Below are 19178 nucleotides of genomic sequence, written 5' to 3'. Positions count from 1 at the left end.
TGGGAAGGGAACAGCACCCCCCCACCACCCCCATTGCTGGGCTGAATGCAGTCTCTGTGCCTCTGCATGGTCTTGCCTGGACATAGCGACTTCCAGGTGACCGGTCAGCCTGGACCTGCTTTGGGGGAGACCTCGGCCTGGGGTCAGCTGGGGTGGGGTGGGGCAGCCAGAGGGATGGGCCAGCCCTGCCCCCTCCTTCCTGGTCCTGAACCCAGGTTGGGAGGGTCTTCCTGGGAGGGTCTGGTGGCTTTGATCCCTGGGCCCTTCCATCTCTGAGCCCAGGGCCTAGAGGGAGGAGGGGCTCCGGTTACAATGTCCCTTCCCCTCCACTCTCCGCCCCTTGGTGACCCTTGTGGCCAGTGTCTCCGTGCTCCTGGGCCTTGGCCCCTCCCCTCTCCCCGCCCTGCGCTGACCACAGAGGGGCCAGGCGGGGGAGGGGCCGGCGCCACATGCACAGCCTCAGAGCGCGGAGACCCGGAACCCACCCAGCCCCTTGCACCAGGGTGTTGAGACAGAGCATCTGCTTTGGGGTCCAACCTTGGGGGCCAGGGAGGGAAGGCCAGGGGATCGGTTGGGGGCCTGCGGGCAGGGGTGCAACCCCAGGCTTGCGACGGTGGATGCCGCAGGCTCGGCAGGGCCTTAGGAGGGACTGGTGGCCACACACCCCCAACCCCTGGCTTGGCTGTCCCCATGCCGGCCCTGAGGCCTCTCCTGCTGCTGCTCCTCATGGTTGGGCTGACCTTGGGGGCCAGCCTGCCGCCGGGGCCCAGGAGCCACCCAGGCATGTGCCCCAACCAGCTCAGCCCCAATCTGTGGGTGGACGCCCAGAGCACCTGTGAGCGAGAGTGCGCCGGGGACCAGGTGAGCATGGGCGCCCCTGCTGGCCCAAGGAGGGGACAGACATCACAGGTGGCCCAGGGCATCTTGGGGGCTCGGTCAGCCTGGGGAAGCCAGACCCGGCCCATCCCTAGGCCTTGTTTGCAGAGGGGACCCTGGCAGCTGCACTGCAGCCCCCAACCCTGGGAGCCCACTTCCTCCTCTGGCTCCCCATACTCTACTGCTAGGGTCGTGCCTGTATATGAGGGTCCCAGGGGACACCCCCAGTTTTTGCCGTCATGTGTCTGAGGATTGAGAGGACTCCCTCACTCCCCAAACCTGCCCACCCAACCCTGGGACCAGCTGTTCTCAGGACCAGAGAGGCAGAAAGGCGGGGCCCGCATCTGGATGCCCCCCGCAGCCTGCCTGCACCACCTGCAGCCGCCTTGAACACAGTGCACGGCCTCCCGGCCTCAGTTTCCTCATCTGTACAGTGGGAATAAGAATAAAACCTGCTTTGGGGGGCGTTGGTCTGCGGACTTGGTGAGGTTCATCAAGATGACACACATGATGGGGTCACTAGGCAAACCCGCTCAGCTTTCCGGAGGCAAAGTGAGGTTCGGGGGGAGGCAGCTGGGGGCTCGCCATCTCCCTCTGGTTGTGCTGACACAGGGTGAGCCCGGGCGGGGCAGGGCTGGGGGACGTTAAGGCACCTGCTGAGCTGCCCCCACCCCCTAGGACTGCACTGCTGCTGAGAAGTGCTGCACCAACGTGTGCGGGCTGCAGAGCTGCGTGGCGGCCCGCTTCCCCGATGGCAGCCTAGCCACACCCGCCCCAGCGGCTTCGTGCAAGGGCTTCGTGTGCCCACAGCAGGGCTCTGACTGCGACATCTGGGACGGGCAGCCTGTGTGCCGCTGCCGTGACCGCTGCGAGAAGGAGCCCAGCTTCACCTGCGCCTCTGACGGCCTCACCTACTACAACCGCTGCTACATGGATGCCGAGGCTTGCCTGCGCGGCCTCCGCCTGCACGTCGTGCCCTGCAAGCACGTCCTCAGCTGGCCACCCAGCAGCCCAGGGCCACCCGAGACCACCGCCCGCCCGACGCCCGGGGACGCCCCTGTGCCGCCCGCCCTCTACAGCAGCCCCTCCCCGCAGGCGGTGTATGTTGGGGGCACGGCCAGCCTCCACTGCGATGTCAGCGGCCGGCCACCGCCCGTGGTGACCTGGGAGAAGCAGAGTGACCAGCGGGAGAACCTGATCATGCGGCCAGACCAAATGTACGGCAATGTGGTGGTCACCAGCATCGGGCAGCTGGTGCTCTACAACGCCCGGCCCGAAGATGCCGGCCTCTACACCTGCACCGCGCGCAATGCCGCCGGCCTGCTGCGGGCTGACTTCCCGCTCTCTGTGATCCAGCGGGAGCTGGCCAGGGACAGGGCCCCCAGTGCCCCTGCCCCGGCGGAGTGCCTGCCCGAGGCGCAGGCCTGTGCCGGCCCCCCCTCCAGCCATGTCCTCTGGCACTTTGACCCCCAGCGGGGCAGCTGCATGACCTTCCCAGTCGGCAGCTGTGATGGGGGCGCCCGGGGCTTCGAGACCTATGAGGCATGCCAGCAGGCCTGCGCCCGGGGCCCTGGGGATGCCTGCGTGCTGCCAGCCGTGCAGGGCCCCTGCCAGGGCTGGGAGCCACGCTGGGCTTACAGCCCACTGCTGCAGCAGTGCCACCCCTTCGAGTACGGCGGCTGCGAGGGCAACGGCAACAGCTTTGAGAGCCGCGAGAGCTGTGAGGAGGCCTGCCCAGTGCCCCGCACCCCACCCTGCCCGGCCTGCCGCCTCCGGAGCAAGCTGGCGCTGAGCCTGTGCCGCAGCGACTTCGCCATCGTGGGCCGGCTCACCGAGGTGCTGGAGGAGCCCGAGGCGGGCAGCGGTGGCATCGCCCGTGTGGCCCTGGACGACGTGCTCAAGGACGACAAGATGGGCCTCAAGTTCTTGGGTACCAAGTACCTGGAGGTGACGCTGAGCGGCATGGACTGGGCCTGCCCCTGCCCCAACGTGACGGCCGGTGACGGCCCGCTGGTCATCATGGGGGAGGTGCGAGACGGTGTGGCCGTGCTGGACGCCGGCAGCTACGTCCGCGCTGCCAGCGAGAAGCGTGTCAAGAAGATCTTGGAGCTGCTCGAGAAGAAGGCCTGCGAGCTGCTCAACCGCTTCCAGGACTAGCCCCACCCTGCCCTGGACTCTGCCCCCACTGCCCTCCTGTCCTTGAATACAAGCGTGTCCCTGGACCTTGGGGACTGCTGGTGCTGGGCCTCCTGGGGGCCCTGACCCCCGCAGGTGCCCCCACGTGGAGCCTTGACCCTTCCCCCCACCCAGCCTTGTCTCCAGCTGGGATTCCGCCACCACAGTGGGTCTTTGGCTCCAGTCTCAGGTCACCAAGGAGCACCATTTCCCTCCTGGGGAGCTTTCTGGGTCCCTGTAGGAACATAAGCCAGGACCAGCCCGAGGTGGGTGCCACCTCTTGTGGCAAGAGGCCAGGTAGCCGGCTCAGTGCTGCCTCAGCAGTCCCTGGATCCTCCCTCCCTACTCCACTGCCTGAGAGGAGCAGCAGGGTCCAGGACACCCCCAAGCCCTGAGCCCACAGGCCAGACACCTCCTGCCCCCAGTATGGAACCCACAGAGACAGCCTGCCCACCCAGCACCACCCAGAGGAGGCACGGTGGACACCAGCAACGGGCAACAGGAAATGCTTTATTCTCAGCCTTTCAGCAGCCCTGTGGCCACTGGCCAAGAGCCCCAAGGCTAGGCAGGGCCAGTCCCCATGCCCTGGCCCAGGGAGGCAGGGGCTAGAGGTCTGGCACTGTCCCAACGGGCAGACCCTGGGCCGCTGAGAAGCAGAACGTGCACACTTAACCGCTGCACCACCGGGCCAGCCCAGGCACTGTCCCAGAAGAGGCCTCAGTGGGAACACAGGCATGTGGGAGAAGGAGGGGTTACTCTTTCCGGAAAATCAGGCATTTGTTGTTGGCTGGCATGTCCACCTGGGGGAGATGCTCTGACTAGAGAAGCTGCCTCTGGCCCCCAGGGAGACCGCCTGCACCCCTAGTCCTCCCCACCTACCATCCTCTCCAGGAGCAGGCCGCTGGCCCGGCCCAGGTCCTCCAGAAGGGCTGTATCCCGCAGCCCCCACTCAGGGTTCCTGCAGTGGGGAAGGAGGCGGAGTGGTGGCCTAGGGGTTGCCTAGCCCACCTACCCTCCCAGCCAGGCCCCTCACCCACCCAGCTATGACCTGCATCTGAGGGTCTGATCAAAGTCCATGTTACTCTGGGGAGAGACCTTCCCGTTGATGGCAAAGGGCTGTGGAGACAAGGGGACATGGCTCTGCCCACCAGCCACCAACCCAGGGTCAGCCATTCCCCAGTCAGCCACTGGGCAGACTGGCAGGCTGGCAACAGAGGATGAAGAGGACATCCCCCTCCCTGCCCCCAAGAGGGGGGATGGACAACTAAGGACCAGCTGGTGAGCCTAGTGGGTGCAGGAAGACTGGCAGGTGACCAGGGGGGTGTTGGAGAGGGGAGGGCCTGGGTGTGTTTCAAGGGTGACAAGCAGCCAGGGATAGGGCAACTGAAATACTGAGACTGGAGGGAGGGAGCCCAGAAGAGAGGACAGCTGAGGCTGGCTAGGAGCATCCTGCAGGGGAGGCCAGTCTGTGGCAGGAGCACTCACCCCGTAGGTGATGAGCAGTGCCTTGGGCTTGAGCAGGTGTCCTGCTGCTCTGAAGAGCCCCTGGGGGAGAGGAGCCAGCATGGCAGTGAGGAGGCTTCCCCAGACCCACAGAGAGCCCTGGGCCCTGGGCTGAGTCTCAGCCTGACCTCTGTACCTCAGTGCCCAGTCTGTGATATGGGCAAACCTTGAACTTCGCTCCCTCCCAGTGCAGGGGGAGAGTGCGCATGGCGCAGCTGGGTGGCCCCTGGGTGGCTCGACCTGCCTACCCACCTCAGTGCAGTTCAGGGGGCTGATGTGGATCATGTTGATGCAGAGCAGCAGGTCCAGCGACTGTGGCAGGATCCCACCCCACTGCTCCCAATCCCAGGTCACATCCAGGTACAGCGGGGTCTTCACGTTGGACAGCCCCTGGGCCTGAGTGGTGGCTGAGATGCTGTGGAAGCGCAGCTATGGGTGGCAGTGGCCTGTGCACCCATTTCTGACGCCCCCTGCAGCCCTGCTTGGGGGAGGCTTAGAGAGACACGGTTGTGCGGGAGTGGGGGCGGCAGGACCGACCCAGCTCGGCCTGACCCGGCGGCCTGCCCACTTTGACCCCGGGTCCCACTTTCCTGCCGCTCCCCGCACCTGTTCAGGCAGCGCTGGTCCACATCTGACGGCTGCCACTCGGCATGGGGGAAGGAGCGCGCGAAGTGGGCCACATGCTGGCCGGAGCCCGAGGCCACCTCGAGCACGTGGAGGCCACACTGGGCCGGGTCCACGTACTGCTGCAGCACACACAGGATGGGATCCTTGTTCCGCTCGGCAGCAGTGGCCACCACCATCGGATCCATACCGCCAGCCTGCCAGGAGCTGTGGTCCGGAAGCTGTGGTCCGGAAGCCAAGCTGCCGCCCCAACGGACTACGGTTCCCAGAAGGACCTGCTCCCCGTGTTAAAGGGCCCTGAGCCATCAGGACCAGGTCGAAGCGCGAGCCTGAGTCGCTGGTTACAAGCACGGCTCTGCTCAGCACCTGGTTGCTGGCCGTCCTAGCGTTTTCATAGTGCTTATCACTCTCTGAAATTGTCTCATCCGTGCTTGTGAAAATTTATAAAAGTAAACTTCATTTAAAGCAGAGTCAGGAGGCTAGAAGGGGGAGCTCCCACGCAGTACCACTCCCATCAATTACAGACCCCAACAGAAGGTGTCAATAGGAAAATGAGCATCCTATCCCAAACAGAAATCGAGGACCCCAACAACTCAGCCAGTGAGAAACCATCAACACCCTGAATTCTTGCGTTCCTCTGATGGACTTTCATTCAAAACAACCCTTCCTGCTTTCCTCCTTACCCTGTAAAATAAAGTCCCTCTCCTTTGATTGTTGACTTGCCTATGGTCCACCGTCGTATGCAGGTCCTGGATTGCAATTCTTTGTTTTTTCCGGAATAAATTCGTTTTGCTGGTAAAATAACTGGCTGTTTTATTTTTAAAGTCGACACGCTACACCGGGACGGATGGTTCCCCCTCTTTCTGTTTTTCTTTTTGAAATCTCTACTGTCAACAGGGGTTAAGTTTTTTGAGATGGAGAAAAGCTAAAAAACGCTGTGCGCCGCCCGGGAATCGAACCCGGGTCGCAAGAATGGGAATCTTGCATGATACCACTACACCAGCGGCGCTGTTGGGGCACTGTGCGTCTTCGAGCCTTAGGAGGTTGTGACGCAGCCATCCCGAGTGCAGAGACATAACAGCGCATGCGCTGCGCTGCGCTGCCGCTGCCGCCACCACCGCCACCACCAGCAGCCAGGGCAGGAGCGCCAGTTTGGCGGGGTCCGCAACAGTGGGGCATCTCGCGGGGTCGCTTGAGCGCCCAGCACTCGAAGGGAAGGAGCGGGGTTGAGCGACGCGGGTTTGAGGACAACGTGGATTAGGGCCTGCGCCATGGAGACCATGGCAACCGCGGGCATCCGCGAGCCGATGGGGGCGGGGCTGAGAGTGGGCGGGGTGGTCCCCACCTGCGGGGACTGGGCCGCCCTCCCAGAGGGGCCCTGTGATGCTCAAGGCTTCTCTGTGACACTGAGATAACCAGCGCTAGCCCGGGGGCCATGGATGTTACGAGGGGTCAGTGACCCGTGAAGCAAGTCGGAGACCCATTTGCTGACCAAGGTGCTTCCCCGGCTGTCAGCTTGGGGCCCATGTGTCAGAGGGGCCCTGTTCCGCAGGCAGGACTAACTTGTCTCCTTTGCCGGGCAGTTTTTCACAACTGAGACCCCTATACCCGATGTCACTCTGCCTGGGGCTCAGAGGATGGCCCTGACAGGACTTCAGCCTAGGATTGCCGTCCATGGGGTGTGCAGGGTGGGACCAGGGCCTGGGGCGTGGGTGTGGTCAGTGGCCAGACTGGGAGGGCAGCCTTGCAGTTTAGGGACTGGAAGTGGTGTAGGGTTGGCTGGTCTGGACAGCGCCCTTGGGAAAGTGCCACTCAGTGGGAAGACCTGCACGCCTCTAGGCAGCCGCCTTGGCATTCCACCTTGTGACCAGCCTCCTCCTTCAGCAGGCCTTCCCGTCTCACAGCCTGAGCTTTCCTTCCCTGCCTCACCTCCTCCTGGTTTGTCAGCTGAACATTTTCTGTGTCTTAGGGTAGAGAAGCAGTGTCCCTCGATGAACATCCCTGTCCCTGACCCCCACCTGCGATGACCAGTGGCCACCTGAGATCGAACTGCCTAGGTACCCCCCCTGCCCACCCTACAGGCACCAGGCTTCCTGGTGGCTTCACATGGGACTCCTGGGCCGGGGCCATCCTGCAATATTGTCATATAATAAGAAACATATATTTGGTCTTCGTCCTGGCACAGAGCTCCTAAAACCCTGGGGATTTCCTGAGTGGTGGGGTGAGAGGAGCACCTGTCATCATTCAGAACAAGCCCCTTTCAACCTGACCCGGGTTTACACCCACAGGTGACTCTGGGAGGGTGGGGGCTGGTTGTCAGGGGAACCAACCATGTGATTAAGGGGTTGGAATTTTCAGCCCACCCCAACCTCTGACCTCTGGGGAGGGGAGAGGCTGGAGACTGAGCTAATCACCAACCACCAACGACTTAATCAATCATGCCTACGTAAGGGAGCGTCTATAAGAAACCCCAAATGAGAGGGTTTGATGAGCTTCTGGGGTGGTGACCACTGGGGGGGGAGGGGCAGGGCGGTTGGCGCTCCAGGTGGTGTGGAAGCTTCTCGTCCCCGCCTACTCCTTTCCTGTGAGTCTCTTCCGTCTGCTGTTGCTGAGCTGTATCCTTTACGATAAACCATAAACATTCTGTAAAGTGTCTCCCTGAGTTCTGTGAGCCATTCTAGCAAATTATGCAAGCGGAGGAGGGGGCCGTGGGAACCCCGATTTATAGCCAGTGGATCAGAGCACAGGTGACAATGTGGACTTGTGACTGGCATCTACAGTGGGGGCAATCTTGTGGGACTGAGCCCTCAGCCTGTGGAGTCTGTGCTAACTCCACGTAGATAGTGTCAGAATTGAGTTAAATTGTAGGATACCCAAGTGATGTTTGCAGAAAACTGGAGAATTGCTTGGTGAGGAAAACCCACACATTTGGTGTCAGAGTGTTGTGAATACGGAAAAAGAAGTTCTCCTTTACACACTGCGTCCTGTAAGAGAGGCGCTGCTTTAAGGAACTGCCCAGATGCCCAGCAGTGTCTTCTGTTTAGCAGCACTGGACCTCAGGTTGATATCCGCCTGCCACATCGTCACTTGGGGCTGGATACCGGCCCTCGGCACTCCCCAAACTCAAAGCTGGGGACAAAAGCAGCTGGACACGAGCGAGCACAGCCTCTGCTGCAGTGAGATGGTGTGAGTGTGTGTGAATACACGTGCATACATGTGAGTTGTGTGAGCACACGTTTTCTGGAAAGTCTTGGATGTGTGTCAGACTCACGGAGGGTCCAGGACCCCCTGACATTAGACCCTGTGAGTGTCCTGAGCTCAGTGCTGCCTCCCAGGGTTGTATCTGATTCAGAACCTCTTAATCTCTAGTTCGAGTGCTCAATACACAACAAGCTGATCATGGAGACACGTGCTTGGAGATGGAGAAAGGTTTATTCGAATTGGCCAAAACGAGAAAGTGGGAGGACAGGTTCTCTCAAATCTGCTGTAACAAAAGAAGAGAGGCGGGGTTTATAGAGCTAAGGGGCTTGGGCGGAGGAGTTTTGGAGAAACAGGGGGAATCGTGTTTCTCTCACTCCAGATAAGTCCTGGGGCAGTCAGACTTACAACACCAGCTGGAGGCTGGTTCTCTGGTGATCATCACTTCCTCGAAGACATTGTCTTCTGCGAAACAAGCTCATAAATCCTGGTGACCTTGAGTCACCACTCAGGTTAAACGAGAAAACAGCAAACTAATAAGGTCACCTTCTTTTCATGTACGTCTGTGTTGGGAACCAGGTTGAAGGGGAATCATGCTCTTATTGAATGTTTACAGTAACCCTCAGCTACCCGGCTTCAAGGATGCGTTATTGTTGGGGCTGGAAATGCCCCCTTCTGAGGCGGAGTCCAGCTCCAGGACGCCCTCTGGAGGGGCTTGTCTCCCACTGGTGGGAGGTTGTGTGGCGCAGGCCACCTTTCCAAATGAGTGTTTATCCACATTGTAGACTCCCCTGTGCCCAGAGAGCCGTGAGGGGACCTGAGATCGCTGCCCTTCTGCCACAAAGCACACCTCCCTCTGGCCTTGGCCTCAGGCCTCAGGCCAAGACCTGGAGGCACTTCCTCCCGGGAGGAAGGCCCATCCTGCACCGCCCCCCAACCCCCACCTGCCACCTATCTTGGGGCCTGGGCTCCTGGGCAAGGGCCCATCTCCTGCAGTCACGCTCACCCACAATGGGGCTGTGGAGCCTCCCCAAGTGCTGGCCCCGGACCTCCAGAGCCCACAGCAGGGTCCAGCTTCTTTTCCGAGGTCCCGTTCCCTGCGCGCTTCCTCTCTGGTGCCTTCACCCGCCACCCCTTCCTTGGTACACGAGTTTCCCAGATCTGCTGGAACAAATTATCTCCAAACTGAGTGGCTTAACACAACACTTTATTTTCTCATGGTTCTGGAGACCAGAAGTCCAAAATAAAGGTGTCGGTTCCCTCCGAAGTCCCTCCAGGAGGATCATTCCTCACCCCTTCAGCCCCTGGGGTCTCCAGGTGTTCCTGGGCTTGTGGCCATGCCACTTGAGTCTTTCTTTTTTTTGAGGAAGATTGGCCCTTAGCTAACAACCGCTGCCAAGCCACCTTTTTTTTTTCTTTTTTGCTGAGGAAGACTGGCTCTGAGCTAACATCCATGCCCATCTTCCTCTACTTTTATACGTGGGATGCCTGCCACAGCATGGCCTGCCAAGTGGTGTGTTGGTCCACACCCAGGATCTGAACTGGCAAACCAGGCCACCAAAGTGGAACTATGAACTTAACCGCTGCACCACCAGGCTCGGCCTCACTTGGATCCTTGCCTCCGACTTCACGTGGCCTTCTCTGTGTCTCTCTGCCTGCATCCAAACCTCCCTCTCTTTTCTCTTACAAGGCCCGTCCTCATTGGATTTAGAGCCCACCCTAATCAAGTGATCTCATCTCGAATTCCTTGCCTTAATTACATCTGCAAATAAGGTCATGCTCTGAGCTTCCGGGTGGAGGTAGCTTTAGTGCCCCCGGGTTTGGGAATGGGCCAAGCAGTCCCTAGAAAGCGAGTGGTAGGTGCAGGAACCTCCAGCCAGAGCCTCTCCCTGGGGCTGCTGGTCAACCGTCCATTGTCAGAGCCCATCCTCCAGTCTGGGCTGGTGAGCGCATGGATTTCAGATCTGGAAAGTAACTGAGGATGACTGGAAACTTAAACTTCTTTCTCCTTTTACATAAAATTGCACTATTGTGTTTAAGAGCTTTTTAAAGGAGAAAAACAGTACTTGTTTTTATGAGAATGAGTGGGGCCCATGAGATAAGGCTGTTTCTTACCCTGACAACCATTTTTTCTGCGTGCTGAGTCAGGCTCCTCCTTCCCGTCCAACTGCCCCCTTCTCTAACTCCAGGACAGAGTCCCAACCTCACTGACTATAGGGAATGTTGCTAGTGGCAAAACGCTGCCTGGGGGGGCTTCACAGGCTGACCCACCATCGCAGACGGCATACTCCAAGGGAGGGCCAGCGAGGCGAGGGGGCAGAACCTTGAGCTCGTCGGGAGTCGCTGTCCCGCACCAGGCTGGCTGGGGTTCCTGCTCAACCAGGAGAGCCAAGCGGAGCTCTTGGTAGCAGACCGTCAAGATGCTGACCTCTCAGAGGCTCTGGCCATACCCTCCCTATACCCCACCGAGACCAGGCTCTGTCCCCAGGCCAAGGCAAGTATGGTGCTCATAGCCGGGTCCTGGGAGCAGTGAGGCTGGAAGGCCCCTCTGGGACACAGGCCAGGGCTTTGCCACCTGGCCCTCCTCCTCCCTCGGCCCCTCCCTGCTTCCTTAGTGCAGCATCCCTTGGGGACCAGTGCACTCTCTCACTGCCCACCCCACCTGTCCCTGGCTTGTCCTGCACCCCTTCCCTTCTTGCCTGTCAGGACCATTCATGTTCAGCTGCTCCTATCCAGGACCCCTTCTGAGGGCTCAGGGCCCAACCTCTGACCTCAGACAAGGCCTGTGGGGAGGACCAGGATATTATGTGAGGCCTTGACCACCAGAGGGCTTGAGCCAAGGCGGGACCTGTCTGCCTGTTGTCCATGCTGGCCTGAGGGGGCTGACAAATAAAAATGGCAAGTAATAGGATATATTGGAATATATGAGGAAGCCATTTGATGTAAACCTAATTCGGCCTGACCTTGTCTTTCCAAAAGGGCCTGACGGAGGCCGTTGAGCATGCATTGTATATCTGCTTTAGAGATTCCCTATGGCAAGAGCAAAGGCCCTTGAGATAAAGGTGCAACTTCCCTCCCCCTCCCAACGTTGGCGTCTCCTTAAGGATTAAGTATCTTTCCTTGGGCTAGAAACCGATTGCTGCGCTCACCTGTGACCGCCCAGCTGGAGACAATACACTTGCCTCCTGCTACGCCCACCGCCCACCGAGATAGCAGACCACTACCTGCTGTGTCCATCAAGCGCTGTGCAGACAGGGCAATCTTGTGACTATTGTGGGAGGGACATTTCAATCATATGTGAAACACCCTCCTTGGGGGTATATAACCACCCTGTGTACCCCCACTTCTTTGGAGTGCTCTGTTCCTTTGTGGAAAGACTCTCCCGGGTTATGATCCTAAGATTTAAGCTCAGAATAAACTCACCCAAATTTTCATTTATAGATTGGTTATGGATTATTTTCGTCCACAGGGGCCTGGGGAAAGGAGCTCTCAGAGAGCTCCGTCAGCTTGCAGGGACATGCGCTCCCCCACACCAGGGCCTTGCTCCCTCTGCTTGGGACACCGCCCTCCCAGACCCCTTCCCTATGGTGTCTCCCTAGTGTATGAGGGAGCCACATGCTCAAGGCCACCGCAGAGGCCAGACAGCCAGCAGATGATGCAGGATCAGGCCAGCCTTGATACTGCTGTGGGGAGGGACAAGGGATGGCATCACAGGGATGAAAGGAGGGGCCAGCCGGCTAGTAAGGGTCCTGGGGTTGGGACATACTCAGGCCTGGACTCCCTGGACACACTCTTGCCTGGGCAGCAGGGCTCACCAGCCCCCTTCCCCTCTCAGGGTCACAGATCTAGGCCTAGCCCAGCCCAGCCTGGTCCTGCAGAGGAGGCAGCTGGGGAGGGAACCCTTGTCCTTCAGCCTGGCTTGGGACAGGACGCAGAGCCAAAGGGCTGTGGAGGGGCACAGAAGAGGCAAGACAGCCCATTCACCCCAGGATGCAAGCTCCCCTGAGGGGCCCCAAGCAGGCCTGGTCACCCCTACCAGCCACAGAGACACATGGAGTAGCCCAGAGGGATGCGGTCAGCACAGAGCAGGTGGGGTGGGGGTCCTGCTGGTCCACCGCCCCCCCCCCCCCCGCTCCGCGCTCACCACTCCTCTCCATGTTGTGCGCTCTGCTTGTCTGGAGGTTAGACAAGAAAGACCCACTCCACCGTCATGGCCTCTCAGCCCTGCCTGGGTGGGAGGCGTCAGGCCCCCTCCAAAGGTAGGGTGTGGCAGAGCTGGGCTGGGTTTGCTCAGGAGCCCACTGGGTCACTTGGCTGAGGGCAAGTGCCCCTGCTCCTGGGGCACCAGCTCCCGGGCTGAGACAACGCCCCCTGGACACCCCAGGCCCTGGTGCCAGCTGGACAGAACCTCCTCAAGCATTTGCGGGAGCAGCGCAGGGGTCTGAGGGCTCGAGGTGGCCACATGAGCCTCAAGGTGGATTTCATGACTCCCGGATGACCCTGAGCAGAGTTTTTCTCCGGTGGGGGGACATTTGTTAAGGACTGAACCCAACTAAATGGAGGAGGACAGAGCCTCCTGCCGAGTCCCCAAACCCACCAGTGCTGTGGTCCCCCTGCCCCACCTGGGCTGCTGTGGAAACCCTGTGAGTAGAGCCCACCTAGAAGGGACTGCTTGCGTCCAGGCAGGGCGGGCCTGGGTCCTGGGCCCCCTGGCTCCCTGGAGGTCACAGACGGTGCCTGGAGGCACTGTCACTACAGGAGGTCTTGTGGCAGACCCCACTGCCTGGGGGCCTAACGGCCCTGCCCTTTGCAGGATGACACAGGCAAGGCGGCCTCAGCCACTTCTCTCCCAGGATCCAGTCCCACGCTGCTGTTGGATTAGTAAGCAGCCTCTGCCCTGGAGCTGGGGTGCACCCGGGCACGGTGCCTGAGACCGGGAGCAGAATGCACCCCTGCTCCTGACCTGGGGGAGGGGAGGAGATTTCCAGTGCCTCAGGTATCTGTCCACACCCAGGGGGCCGATCCCCTTTTTCTCATCTCTGACCCCTTCTGTCTCAAGACGCAGGCCAAGAGTGATGCCTCACAGTGGTCCAGGCCCACGAAATCATCTGAGCTGAGCCTCCCGGACATGAGTGGGAACACCCTTGCTTCCAGGGTCCACACCCAGCACCCCCAGCGCCTGGCAAGGGCAGGGCCGTCACCTCCTTGGACATCACCACTGACCCCGCAGGGGCCTGGGCCCAGAGTTTGGCCCGTGGTGCGGGCGCCTCGGCTCACCAGACCCCGGGCGGCAAACAGCGTCCCAGGCCCCAGGGCCCTCCCTCGGCCTTGGCCTTGGGCCGTGTGGGCGGGGCGCTGGTTGCGGCCGGTTTCCCAAAGGGCCGAGCGCCACCTCAGCCCTGCGCCTTGTGCCCCCGGGCGGCCGAGCGGCGCGGGCCCTTTAAGGGCCGGGGGCGTGTGGCGGGCCCGCCCCCTCCCGGCCGCGCCCGGCAGCCCGTTAAAGGGGCCGCGCCCTCGGCGCCCGCCAAGTGCGCGCCGGGCGGAGGGCGCGGGATCTGGCCGCCGGCCGCGCGCGGGGAGGCCCCTCCGCACCATGTACACCATCACCAAGGGGCCCAGCAAGCTGGTCGCGCAGCGCCGCACAGGTGCGCAGGGCGGCGGCGGGCAGGGCCGGGGGGGGGTCCGGACGCCGTGGCCGTCCCGGGGGTCTGCACGCGGCTGACGCGTCCTCCGGTGCCCGCAGGTCCCACGCAGCAGCAGGTGGAGAGCAGGCTCGGCGAGCTCCTGAAATGCCGGCAGCCCACGCCGCCCACCCCGCCGCCCCCGCGGGCGCAGCCGCCGGGACCCTGGCCCCTGTCGAGGTGAGACCCCGGCCCCGGCGCCCCCCTCGCCCGCCGGCCGCCGCGGGGCCCGGAGGGTGACCTTGGGGAAAGGTTAGCGGAACCGCGGCCACATGCGCGGGGCGGGGCGGGAGCGGGGCGCGGGGGCGGGGCAGGGGCGCGCCGCCTCCGTCCCGCCCGCGCGGCCGCACTGGCTCCCGCACCCCTGCGCTTCCGCCTCACCTGGCACCTGGCTGGGCCAGAGGTTCGTGGACCCCCATGCCTCCCGGCCCTAGGGCACCCGGGGGACCCCCAGTGGAGAGAAGGCCGACCAGCTGGGTCGAAGGAGCTCCAGGCGGCTGAGTCAGATGCCCCGGGCGACCTTGGGCTGCGAGGCCAAGGTTTGAGGCAAGCTGCCCTGGCCTCTCCCTCCCTTTGCTTGCGTTGCGCACTGGAGGAGAGGTGCACGTGGTTCCCTCCGGCCCTGCCGGACCGCTGCCCTCTCTGCCCTTCACCCCAGATACCCTGGTTGGGTGCTGGAGGACCCCAAGATGCTGGGGGCTCCTGGAGCCTCTCGTTCCCTGACCAGCGGTCATGTCTGTGCCGCAGAGTCTGAGGAGAGGCTTGACCCCACCACTTTGGTGCCACATCACCACCCGGGGCCGAACCTTTTACTTTTTCAGCTGGAGCCCTCAGCCTTCGGTTTCATGCATTCTCTGCATTTCCTGGGCTCTGGGCTGTGGTCTAGGCCCACACAGGCCCCAAGGCTCTGGCCTAGGCTGTGAGTGGGTGCAGCAGACTGGCCCCACTGAGGCAGTGCTGAGGGGCTCAGGAGGAGGGTGTGTGGAAGGAGAGATTCCCAAGCCAGGACAGACAGCCTCCGCTGTTGGCCAGGAGGTCCGGAGTAGTGTGCTGTAGGGCCCCAGCCTGCCCCTCCTCCTCAGTTCTGGCCCCAGGTGCCACAGATCGCACTGCCTGTGGGGACCCTTCTGGGCTGAGGCCCTTTCCAGGGGTCTCCTGCTGGGGGCATGTTGACCATGTGGGGCAGGACCCTAGTGAGGAAGCCGGTCCAGGCCAGCCACAGGTGCATCCTGGGGAGGGAGGTGCATGGGGCCTCGGGGGCCGTTCCCCGGGACCTGGGCTGTGCTGTCACACTGTCTTGTGACTTTGGCCTTGGTCCTCACAGCTGCCCTACCTCCCAGGGGAGGAAATGAGGCATAGGTGTGTTGACACCACTGGTCACGCAGGCAGGGAGCCACCCCTTACCTGGAGAAACCCACTGCCACCCTCTCCATGGCCCGAGGCTCGGGGAGGCAGGGGGCATGTGTGGCAGAGTTGAGGGAGCTGGGGAAAGAGATGGGAAAGATGGTGCAGAGCCCTTAAAACCCCCTGGAGGCCTCACACCCGCCCTCAGCCGGCCCTGAGCTAGCCCGCACACAGCAGCCTGCCAGGTCCCCGGACAGGAGGGTGCTGACCAGCTGGGTCCCCTAGTCCTGTGTGCCGCTGTCTCCTGCTGGCTGCAGGGGAGTGGTGAGCACTCAGAGTGTGTGCTGGCCTTGCTGTCCCTTTCCCTCCGAGGTCACTCTCCATTCCCTGAGCGGCGCCCCCCCCCCCCCTCCCCCGCACTGTCCCAGCAGCCAGCAGGTCCTCCCTGCGGAGGAGCCCCCAGCCCCACTCCTGCACCTTCTCAGGGGTCACCCTCTAAAATCGCTCCAAGACTTCCTGCCACCTTCTCTGCTCTTGTCTCTGCAGCGCCTTTCTGGGAGGGAGGGGGTGCAGGGGCCACTGCTCGTCCTCCAGGCCTGGCGCGCCGCAAACACTCAGTGACTGGCTGAATGTGCGGGCCTGTGTTGTTGCCCGGCCTGGGTCTGGGTGCTGCTTGTGGTCGTGAAGAGCCCACATGGGTCTGCGCCTCTGATGAGCTCTCCCTCCCGGCGAGAGAGAGAGAATAGGACAAACGAGATGTCAGCTGTTGCGGGGAAGATAAAACGGGGCATGTGACCCCCTGACGGGGCAGGGGCAGACAGCAGGCTGCAGTGGGTGGGGAGGTGGCTTGGGAGCTGTACTTGGTGGCAGCTTTGGGGTCAGACAGGTGTGTAAAGTCCTGACACTGCCACCCACTCACAGCATGTGACCTTGGACAGGTCACTTCCCTCTTGAGCCCAGGTTTCTGGGCTGAAAAGGGGTGGGTGGTCTCCCTGGGGGGTCATGGAGGAGATTAAGCGAGAGGATGCCTGTGTCGCACTGAGCAGGGACTCAGGCGCTGTCAGCTGGAGCTTGCCTGCAGGTCAGCTGGTCAGTGTCCCTGGGAGCGGGCACAGGGTGGCCTTCGTCCACAGGTGCGCGTGGAAGCCAGTGCCCTTTTCCCCAGAGGGCCTGTGGAGCAGCCTTATGTAACCATAACTGCCAGCAGGGGGCAGGCAGGCACCAGATTGCTGGGACCCCTTCTGTGCCCCAGCAGGCCAGTGCCTTGGTCCCTGTGATTCCACAACCCTTGATTACAATTCCCTTTTTTGCCCCTTCTTCAACATCCAGTCTCCAAACTTTCCTAGAGTTTTCGGCCTTGCATGGCAGGCCAGGGGATTGCCCAAGTTGAGACGAACCTTTACATTCCTCTGGTTTGTGCAGCTCAGGCCTGGGAGGAGCCCCATCTCTCTAGATTTTCTGTGGCCACCAGACCCTGCCGGCCTGGAGCTGGTGGGACCGGTGCCCCTCAAGACGCTCCTCTTTATTTTAGTGCCCTTCTCAGCCGAGGAGGAACCCCGAGCGGCGGTGGGGCACCTGAGCCCAGGATGGCGAGCAGGTCGGCGGGACCGCGAGTGCCTGGCGGAGTGGCACGTACAGCCCAGGACTCCCGGCTCCCACCTCCTGCTGTAGGTGCGGCCCTGCTCCCTCCACGGCCCCGTCCTAGGCTTCGTTTGCACAGGGCTGGGCCCAGCACCTCCCTGGACATCGAGTGTCCATGGGGCTGAGCTCCAGCACCCAGGGGCCAGCCCTTCTCTCAGCATTCCCGCCCCTGTGGGCAAGAGCGTTACCCCATTTGGGGCCTGCAGGGATGGGCCCGATTTGCCGTCACAGCTGCCCCGCTCAGGATGGCCCACCCACACTCCTCGCTGTTTGACCAGACCAGACTTTGGGGCTTGTCCCCATGGGGCCTGGGGCAGCTGGGGAGAGGGAAGGGCACAGGCCGCCTGGCTCTTGCTTGGGTCTTTCTTCCCATGCTGCAGGTGTCCGTGACTCGGAAAAGCTTCTGTGGGGGAGCAGGTGCCTAAGAACTGTGCCTGGCACGTGGGGTTGGGACAAGGTGACCTGGTGGCACTGGTCAGGACACTGCCTGACTGGCTGCAGGCCTGGCCAATATAGGGGAGGTGGCAGTGGGGTTGGCTGAGGGACACCTGTGTGCCTGGAGCATGGAGCCCTGCCGGGGATCTGGGACCCAGAGAGCTGGGAGCCTCCGCGGCCTGCAGTCACAGGCCTACATCAGGACCAGGGGCTGCAGGGGTGAGCTGAGCTGCCGGGGGCTCGTGCCCGCTGGAGACAGGCCTCACCCACCAGCTACAGCACGCCGCTGTCCTGTGGTCTGGGGAAGTGCCCCAGGCTGGGCCTGGCCTGGGGACAGTGGGTGTGGCCTGAGGCTGCTCCTGCAGCTCTGCCAGGTAGCACCTGGGCTTGGCATGGTTGCTGACCGTCTTCTCCCCATTCCCACAGTCCGGGGCCGAGGCTTGTGTTCAATCGGGTGAATGGTCGTCGGCCCCCCACCACATCCCCATCCCTCGAGGGGACCCAGGAGACCTACACGTTGGCCCACGAGGAGAACGTCCGATTTGTGTCCGAAGGTAGTGTTGAGGCCCGAGGGCATGGCCTGGGCCACTGGTCTTCTTCCGACTGTAGGCTGACACAGCAGCCAAAAGGCTGGGTTCGCCTGGGTGTCCTGCGACTGTCCAGCAGGCTACCCACTTCCAGGTCTGGGCTGGGGTCCAGGGTGCCACGGCCCTGGCTCAGCTGACCACCCTTTCCCCATAGCCTGGCAACAAGTGGAGCAGCAGCTGGGTGGTGGCCCAGCCGGTGAGAGTGGGCCGAGGCCTGTGCAGTACGTGGAGAGGACCCCTAACCCCCGGCTACAGAGTGAGCCCCCCTGCCCTCCGAGTCCCCTCCACTCCCTCCCACCCTGACCTGGGCCCTGCTCGATTTTAACCCCAGGGGATTGGGGAGGGGACAAACCTGAGCCACTTCTTCCTGGCACGTGCTACATGGGGGGTCCGGGTGAAGGGCTTGTGAGCTGGAGGGGAGAGAGGCCGACTTCGTGGGGGGGGCTTCACTGCCTAGCCTTCTGCTCTGCCTACAGACTTCGTGCCCATCGACCTGGATGAGTGGTGGGCACAGCAGTTCCTGGCCAGAATCACTAACTGCTCCTAGTGGCCACCTCAGAAGGAATGCTGCCCATGCAGGGCCTGGGCCTGCCCCACGCGGACCCTCTGCCAGGAGAGGACCATGGCGCCCTGTCTGCCCGCCACGGCAGGCCGTGCTTCACCCTGGGCCTGGCCAGGCGCCAGCCACACCTGAAGTGCCAGAATTTGGACTTTTGCACCTGCTGACCCCTTGGCCCAGCTGTCCCAGGCTGCCAGGGCCAGGGGTGAACCTGTCTGACCTCAGTCCTGCTCACTGTGCCCCAGGACCAGCCCCTGGGGCTGGCAGGGAGGAGCTCCAGGATAATAAAATCAAAAAACTGCCCTTTTGGAGCGTCCTTTACTTAGCGTGTGGGGGTGGATCCTTGTGTCCCAGCACCAGGCCCAGCCCAACTTCCCCTTGTAGCCCCATCCCCCAAGGCCACAGCTCTGCCCAAGTCCAGCCCTCAGCCTCTCGCCCAGCTGCCCTCCTGTGTCCTCCTGACAGAGATGCCGGGGCCAGCTCATCTTGCTTGGAAGTCTGTGGACCCCACCCTGCCAGACCTGACGCCCACTCCCCCTTCAAGGCCCAGACATG

General features: G+C 62.1%; 3 protein-coding genes and 1 non-coding gene across 6 annotated transcripts; 2 read left to right on the top strand and 2 right to left on the bottom strand.

Annotated features, from left to right (window-relative positions):
* The first annotated feature begins 407 nt into the window (after positions 1-407).
* WFIKKN1 (WAP, follistatin/kazal, immunoglobulin, kunitz and netrin domain containing 1) lies at positions 408-5979 on the top strand. Its single transcript, XM_001495703.4, has 2 exons — positions 408-861; positions 1555-5979. Exons 1-2 carry the CDS (start codon positions 691-693, stop codon positions 3031-3033), a joined length of 1650 nt encoding a protein of 549 aa, XP_001495753.2. The 5' UTR covers positions 408-690; the 3' UTR covers positions 3034-5979.
* Positions 3542-5366, bottom strand: METTL26 (methyltransferase like 26). Of its 2 annotated transcripts, XM_001495724.5 has the most exons (6): positions 5161-5366; positions 4807-4969; positions 4537-4596; positions 4100-4167; positions 3931-4009; positions 3542-3851 (listed from the first exon to the last, which is right to left on the bottom strand). In XM_001495724.5, exons 1-6 carry the CDS (start codon positions 5364-5366, stop codon positions 3804-3806), a joined length of 624 nt encoding a protein of 207 aa, XP_001495774.2. In that variant the 3' UTR covers positions 3542-3803. The 2 variants fall into 2 exon arrangements, with proteins under 2 accessions (XP_001495774.2, XP_005599143.1); XM_005599086.4 differs by lacking the exons at positions 4100-4167; positions 4807-4969.
* Positions 5980-6116: 137 nt separating the features above from the next.
* Positions 6117-6187, bottom strand: TRNAG-CCC (transfer RNA glycine (anticodon CCC)). The gene has a single exon. It is a non-coding gene; the product is annotated as a tRNA-Gly (tRNA).
* Positions 6188-13796: 7609 nt separating this feature from the next.
* MCRIP2 (MAPK regulated corepressor interacting protein 2) lies at positions 13797-18926 on the top strand. 2 transcript variants are annotated; one of them, XR_011424412.1, is made up of 6 exons: positions 13797-14021; positions 14120-14237; positions 16933-17068; positions 17904-18031; positions 18219-18320; positions 18541-18926. XR_011424412.1 is itself a non-coding variant. In XM_023616719.2 (5 exons), exons 1-5 carry the CDS (start codon positions 13970-13972, stop codon positions 18609-18611), a joined length of 471 nt encoding a protein of 156 aa, XP_023472487.2. In that variant the 5' UTR covers positions 13836-13969; the 3' UTR covers positions 18612-18926. The 2 variants fall into 2 exon arrangements, 1 of the variants encoding a protein (XP_023472487.2); XM_023616719.2 differs by lacking the exon at positions 16933-17068 and having other exon boundaries at positions 13836-14021.
* The last annotated feature ends 252 nt before the right edge of the window (positions 18927-19178 follow it).

The sequence above is a fragment of the Equus caballus genome, chromosome 13 (genome assembly GCF_041296265.1).
Source record: "Equus caballus isolate H_3958 breed thoroughbred chromosome 13, TB-T2T, whole genome shotgun sequence".
NCBI classification, from domain to species: domain Eukaryota; kingdom Metazoa; phylum Chordata; class Mammalia; order Perissodactyla; family Equidae; genus Equus; species Equus caballus.
This window is presented reverse-complemented; position numbering and strand designations above follow the sequence as displayed.

Bases quoted from the DNA above. Each gene is read 5' to 3' on its own strand.
- WFIKKN1 (XM_001495703.4), top strand. From the start codon at position 691: ATGCCGGCCCTGAGGCCTCTCCTGCTGCTGCTCCTCATGGTTGGGCTG. The intron at 862-1,554 runs GTGAGCATGGGC...CCCACCCCCTAG, and splicing joins GAGAGTGCGCCGGGGACCAG to GACTGCACTGCTGCTGAGAA.
- METTL26 (XM_001495724.5), bottom strand. From the start codon at position 5,366: ATGGATCCGATGGTGGTGGCCACTGCTGCCGAGCGGAACAAGGATCCC. The intron at 4,597-4,806 runs GTGGGTAGGCAG...CCTCTCCCCCAG, and splicing joins GCCCCCTGAACTGCACTGAG to GGGCTCTTCAGAGCAGCAGG. The intron at 4,168-4,536 runs GTGAGTGCTCCT...TTGTCTCCACAG, and splicing joins CACTGCTCATCACCTACGGG to CCCTTTGCCATCAACGGGAA.
- MCRIP2 (XM_023616719.2), top strand. From the start codon at position 13,970: ATGTACACCATCACCAAGGGGCCCAGCAAGCTGGTCGCGCAGCGCCGC. The intron at 14,022-14,119 runs GTGCGCAGGGCG...CGGTGCCCGCAG, and splicing joins GGTCGCGCAGCGCCGCACAG to GTCCCACGCAGCAGCAGGTG. The intron at 18,032-18,218 runs GTAGTGTTGAGG...CTTTCCCCATAG, and splicing joins CGTCCGATTTGTGTCCGAAG to CCTGGCAACAAGTGGAGCAG.